Source organism: Camelina sativa, chromosome 3, assembly GCF_000633955.1.
Source record: "Camelina sativa cultivar DH55 chromosome 3, Cs, whole genome shotgun sequence".
Classification (NCBI taxonomy): domain Eukaryota; kingdom Viridiplantae; phylum Streptophyta; class Magnoliopsida; order Brassicales; family Brassicaceae; genus Camelina; species Camelina sativa.
In genome coordinates this window covers 27,648,484-27,653,964 of record NC_025687.1, presented here as the reverse complement: position 1 = coordinate 27,653,964, position 5,481 = coordinate 27,648,484, and the positions used below count along the sequence as shown (strand labels likewise).

At 38.0% G+C, this 5,481-nt stretch overlaps 3 protein-coding genes across 6 annotated transcripts in view; 1 reads left to right on the top strand and 2 right to left on the bottom strand.

Moving 5' to 3' along the window:
* The window catches only part of LOC104778365 (DNA-directed RNA polymerases II, IV and V subunit 8B), a 1,880-nt gene extending 1,637 nt beyond the window's left edge, over positions 1–243 (bottom strand). Inside the window, exon 1 of one of the 4 annotated variants that reach the window (XM_010502798.2) lies at positions 140–243. The gene's annotated coding sequence lies outside the window, so the exon portion shown is untranslated. Of the gene's footprint in view, positions 1–97 lie in introns of all 4 variants that reach the window. The other 3 variants (XM_019243986.1, XM_010502799.2, XM_010502796.2) reach the window with 3 other exon arrangements.
* LOC104778366 (telomere repeat-binding factor 5-like) lies at positions 237–2,704 on the bottom strand. Its single transcript, XM_010502801.1, has 9 exons — positions 2,629–2,704; positions 2,412–2,477; positions 2,156–2,299; positions 1,964–2,017; positions 1,802–1,867; positions 1,610–1,703; positions 1,204–1,287; positions 774–1,077; positions 237–691 (listed from the first exon to the last, which is right to left on the bottom strand). The coding sequence occupies exons 2-9, from the start codon at positions 2,453–2,455 to the stop codon at positions 651–653; spliced, it is 831 nt and encodes a 276-aa protein (XP_010501103.1). The 5' UTR covers positions 2,456–2,477; positions 2,629–2,704; the 3' UTR covers positions 237–650.
* The window catches only part of LOC104778364 (dihydrolipoyllysine-residue acetyltransferase component 3 of pyruvate dehydrogenase complex, mitochondrial), a 5,287-nt gene continuing 2,838 nt past the window's right edge, over positions 3,033–5,481 (top strand). Inside the window, exons 1-10 of the mRNA XM_010502795.1 lie at positions 3,033–3,194; positions 3,484–3,574; positions 3,703–3,767; positions 3,895–3,977; positions 4,071–4,108; positions 4,447–4,502; positions 4,585–4,659; positions 4,744–4,836; positions 4,989–5,228; positions 5,317–5,389. Of these exons, the coding sequence (XP_010501097.1) occupies positions 3,153–3,194; positions 3,484–3,574; positions 3,703–3,767; positions 3,895–3,977; positions 4,071–4,108; positions 4,447–4,502; positions 4,585–4,659; positions 4,744–4,836; positions 4,989–5,228; positions 5,317–5,389 (856 nt within the window). The 5' untranslated portion in view covers positions 3,033–3,152. The remainder of the gene's footprint in view (positions 3,195–3,483; positions 3,575–3,702; positions 3,768–3,894; positions 3,978–4,070; positions 4,109–4,446; positions 4,503–4,584; positions 4,660–4,743; positions 4,837–4,988; positions 5,229–5,316; positions 5,390–5,481) is intronic.

Genomic DNA, 5,481 nt, shown 5'->3' with positions numbered 1-5,481 from the left:
AAAAAAAAAAAAAAAAAAAACCACGATTCGAGCACCAAAACAAACAACAGCTATATGAACAGCTAGTGGAATGAATAAGCCGAAATCTGAAATCTACCTACAAGGAACCAATCGCAGAGAAACGTAAATAATTCCGAACCTGGAGTTTGAGAGTTGAGGGAGAGATGAAAAGCTTGAGAACAAAAGGTAAAGACTTTCTTACAGAAAAAAAAAAAAAAAAGAAAGAAACTGAGAGAGAGAGACAGAGAGAATTAAGGTCATTGAGTCCCTAAAGCCCCCACACCATTATAATGGGCTTGCAATGAGGCCCACTATTAAAATTTAGCTCTCATAACCGTATATAAAACTAATCACGACCGTTAAAATTACTTGATCACACTTTCCATTTCTGTAATTGGCCCATAGGAAAACTAATTTCAGTTCTTGAGATTGGCATAATATTGTATGTAAAAGCTCTATTAAGAAAAGGTAAAAGATTAGTTTGTTGCCTTTACAACCAATAATAGCCTAAACCGAAGTAACAGAGAGTGATTAGTTTGTCAAAATGAAATCACATATCTTCTACAGACTCTTTTGTACTCAAAGCCAAAAAAAACTGTTAAAGAAGAAACCGGTCATGGAATACATCCACATTGAACCGGACCAGAAGATCAAGCTTTTTTCCGCAGGAAAACCTTATGACCATTAGCACCTGCAAGGGAACAAAGGAAAAGCTTAGTGATGATCATGATGATTGACAATACATCTCCGGTTTAAGAGGTGGACATTATTACATCGGTTAAGGATCTCTTCGGCTAGCTGCAGGTTCAGTTGGCTTTCAAACTTTAGCACCTGCTCGTGTTTATAGGCAAGGTCTTGTGCCTCTTTTGCTTGACGCTCCAACTGTTCTGCCTCTGCGAGTTCTTTTACTGCTGCGTCTATCTGAGGATTTTCTTCTGGTGGTTTTGGTACGGAAGTAGCAGAAGCACTTGGGGAAGTGTATAGTGGCTTCGCGCTCGTCGCCTCTTCTGCACTCCTGGCTGGTGTTGGAGTCGGAATATCAAAATCAACAGGGCGGATCCTGTAGCGGTCTCCTACCTGCATTTGCAAGTTTTGTAATTTGATCAAAAAAAACTATAGATAGCTACAATCTTTGCATTAATTAGTATGAAGCAGCTCCAGTATATGGGTTTCTTGTTAAATAAAACTTGACAAACTAGTTACCTTTTGTACTTGGCCTTCAGCAACAAGAGCTTCCAGCTGGGCTTCCAACTGCTCCCTAAAATCATCCACTACGTCGAACCTGTCCTGCAATTTATATTAACCACAAGAATAACTCTGAGAATTGAACCCAAAAAGCTCTGAATGAGATGTAACAGTCTAACAAATAACAATGGAGGACTCTAGTCAGCAAATTTAAGACTCCTTTTTAAGGCTTTTCAATGGTGTTACGCGTATTTGAAGTCTTAATGTACCAACTAAGAATCCTAATGTTCCATATATCTCTCTGTTGTAATCAGACTCACTTCAGAACCAACCAATATACACACAAGCTATACACTCATCATGAGTCATGACCATGAAACACACAGATCTTATAGAGAGAAAGGGAGAAAGAGATTTTCCTAACCTCGATAAAATTGTAAATGTCATCGAAATCAAGACCAGTTCCATCCTCATAGATTGTTTCTAAAGCCTTAAAAATCAATTCATCATTGGTTAACCTGAAACAAAAAGAGTATAATAAGGGAACAAATCTGTCAAAAACATTAGAACCAGGAATTAAAGATTGGTGTTAAAAGAATCTGATAAGGTCACAAACCCTGAGGGACCTCTTTCATCTTCTGAGCTACCTCCAGAACTTATGCTGCGCCTTTCGATCTGTTGGCTGAAAAAGAGATACAAATCTATCAAAACTAAGTAAACAAGAAAAGCTAAAGATCAATTTTCAAAGACAAAGATCACAAACGCATAGGGAACGTACGGTTCTGCTGAAGGATCTGAAGATGTTAAGGGAGCTGAAGAAGAAGGTTCGCCGCTGAAACAATAAAAAAAAAAAAAAAGAGATAGAAATTTGCATTACTAGTTGAAGCAGAGGTTTTAAACATTCATCGATCGATCGATCTCCAAGATTGCTTTTAAAGAATCCAAAAAAATTAAAAAAAATATCACTAACCGTGAGGGAACGTTCGATGCTGATAAAGGATCTGAGGGAACGGTCGAATCTGATGAAGGATCTGAAGGTACAACAGAGGGAACGTTCGATTCTGATGAAGGATCTGAAGAAGAATCCTTGGCCGTTGAAGAAGAAGTTTCGTAGCTGGTAAAAAAAAAGAGAGAAATTGAAATTATTAGTTGAAGCAGAGCTTTAAGCATCGAACAATCTTTTTGTATTTCCCACAAAATCAAAAAATCCAAATGAGATCACGAACCCAGAAGGAGCGTTCTTATCTGATGAACTATCGTCAGAATCCATGGCCACTGAAGAAGGCTCGACGCTGAAGGAAAAAAAGAAACAAATAAACAAAAGATCAAGCAACTGAAGAAGATACTTGAGCATCGATCTCTTTCGATTTCTCCAAATTTTGGCTTTCAATTGAATCGAATTGCGAAAATAAGAGAAAGATTTGGATCATTCGCGTTACGTACCTGAGTTTCAGAACAACCCAGTCGCAGTCGTCTCGTTTCGTCGGAGAAGAAGATGTAAGTATGTAACTAACTCTGTTTCCCGCTTTTCTACTTTTTCTTTTTTTCTTATCAGTTTCCAACTGCAAAAAAAATCGTGTAAATAAATATAGCAATCCAATTGGGCCATCATCATAAGTTATTAATGGGCCTAGTTCGTTCACGCCTGTCAAATAATCAACAAAGTCAACTTTAATCACGACCGTACGATTAAGCTGCGATGATAAAGCCAGACGCACTGTAGTCACTGGTTCTCTCGCTGTCTTTTAGTTTTGGTAAATCAGAAAGCTGATAGCAACAAGAAAAGAAAAAAAAACAAATTGAAAAATTAAAATCAAAATTCAATAAACAACAAAAATAAAAAAAAAACCTAACAGTCCAAACAAAAAAAGTTTCTTCTTCCTTCCTTGCTAAGAACAAAAACACAGGGAGAGAGAGAGGTGAGAAGCGAGGATCGGATCGGCTGAAGCAGTTCCGATTACATATCAATGGCTTCTTATGCGTCACGCATCATCAATCATTCCAAGAAGGTAATTGTTTCTTTCTCGATTTCGTTTTCTCCGATCATTTTGCATTATTATTATGTTCTTCACCGATCGTGGTATTCGAATTTGGGTTTCTGATTTCGAGATTCAATTGGTTCTGCGGTTTTTGTAACAATCTGAGATTCTTACTTTCCAAGTTATGAGCAATGTGCTGAATTAGCTATAGATTGAGAGCTTTATGATGATCAGCCTGCCATCATTTGTGATTTTAAATTGGGGTTAGCTAGCTTCTGCGAGATGATTGAGATCTGTAACGCCACTTGTTTTTTTCCAGTTGAAGGATGTTTCGACTTTACTGCGCCGGGAACATGCTTCAACAGTTCGCTATTTCTCTAACACTAATCGAGCTCCTCTTAACAGAGAAGGTAATTTTCGATCCTCTTTGAGATAGAAGTTTATCCAATTGTACTTTTGTATGGTTCTATGGTTAGTATCTTTGAGACTCTCTTCTTGTTGCTTCAACTTTTTTTTTTGTTGTTGTTGTGGTCTTCAGATACTGTTAACGCCCGTCTTGGTTATTCCCCACTGGAGAGGATTTCCAAATGTAGCACCAGCACTGTAAGTTCGTTGCGCTTCTCTGTAGCTGTTGTTGCAGTGTCTCTTCTTATTGAATCATGTTTACTAGTTAGCAGAAGAAACCTTACGAGTTTTATGTGGCCTTGATGTCGTTATTTTTATTGTTTAGGTACCAGTGTCCAGTTTTTCAACTGCGAGAACTAATCTAAGCAGTGCAATGGGAAGGCCAATGTTTGGAAAAGATTTTTCATGGTTCAGTCTCATTTACTCTCTGTGGCCTTAGCTACCTGCTTGTATAGATTCTTTTTATTCCTAACTAGAAGCTTACTTTTTTCTGCATACCAGTTCAATGCAATCAGCTAGAGGATTTTCATCAGGTTCAGGTAGTCAGATTAAACTACAATCGTTCACTTTAATCTTGTAGTTTCCACTTTGCTCTTACATACATATTCATCGATCCCATTTAAGCTAAGGATAATCTGTTTTACATTGCCATTCATCTGGCTTTACTTGCGAAATATCAGATTAATATATTTCCTAGAAAAGGTCATTCCTCGGATATGCTAGTTCTGTATCTGGATCACGGGATAAGAGATTTATTGCAAAATTCCTGATAAGACAATTACATTGTGCTTAAACAATTGTGTAACTTGAAAAATGCTAAATGGTATGAGCTATACATTGGTTCATTTTACCTAGAATTTCTGAAAACGTGTTTCAGATCTGCCTCCTCATCAAGAGATCGGGATGCCTTCTCTTTCGCCAACAATGACTGAGGTATGGACCTTTGTTTACCTCTTGATCAAAACTTTTTTTCATTTATCTTTACGTTCTAATAAGCTGTTTTCCTAATTTCCAGGGTAACATTGCCAGGTGGCTGAAAAAAGAAGGTGATAAAGTTGCTCCTGGGGAAGTACTCTGTGAAGTTGAAACTGTAATGTCAATCTTGATTGATTCTCCTCTCCGTATTTTTAAATGCATGTTTTGGAAATAACTCTAACTAGGTTATCTTCTGTAGGACAAAGCAACCGTCGAAATGGAATGCATGGAAGAGGGCTATCTCGCCAAGATTGTAAAGGAGGAGGGTTCAAAAGAAATTCAAGTCGGCGAGGTATGAAAATTGTCTGGTTTCTGTAGTAGAGTTATGTATTATCGTGGTTTCTCATGGGACTCGGGGTATTGGTATTAAGATCCACAGTCCATTTGTGGAAATGTTCAATAGAATTATTTAGATCATGTCAAATTTCTTTGGCCTTCAAGTAGGTAATTGCTATTACAGTTGAAGATGAAGAGGACATTGGAAAGTTCAAAGATTACACCCCATCATCTACTGCTGATGCCGCTCCTACTAAAGCAGAACCAACTCCTACCCCACCAAAGGAAGAGAAGGTTGAACAGCCATCAACGCCTCCTGAACCGAAGGCTTCCAAGCCTAGCCCACCTCCCACAGGAGAACGTGTTTTTGCTAGTCCTCTTGCAAGAAAGTTGGCTGAAGATAACAATGTGAGTATCACATTGTTCTAGGAATTCTTTTTTTTTTCCCTAATCTTCCTGCTTGTTTTTTCTTCTCCTTTTCTTTAAAAAAAATCAGGTGCCTCTTTCAAACATTAAAGGCACAGGTCCTGAAGGACGGATAGTGAAGGCAGATATCGATGAATACTTAGGTATCAGTCACTCCTTGACTCTTCGTTTCCTTTCTTTTTCTTTCAGACCTTTCTTGCCTCTGTTTACAGTATATCACTCATCCTTGTGTCCT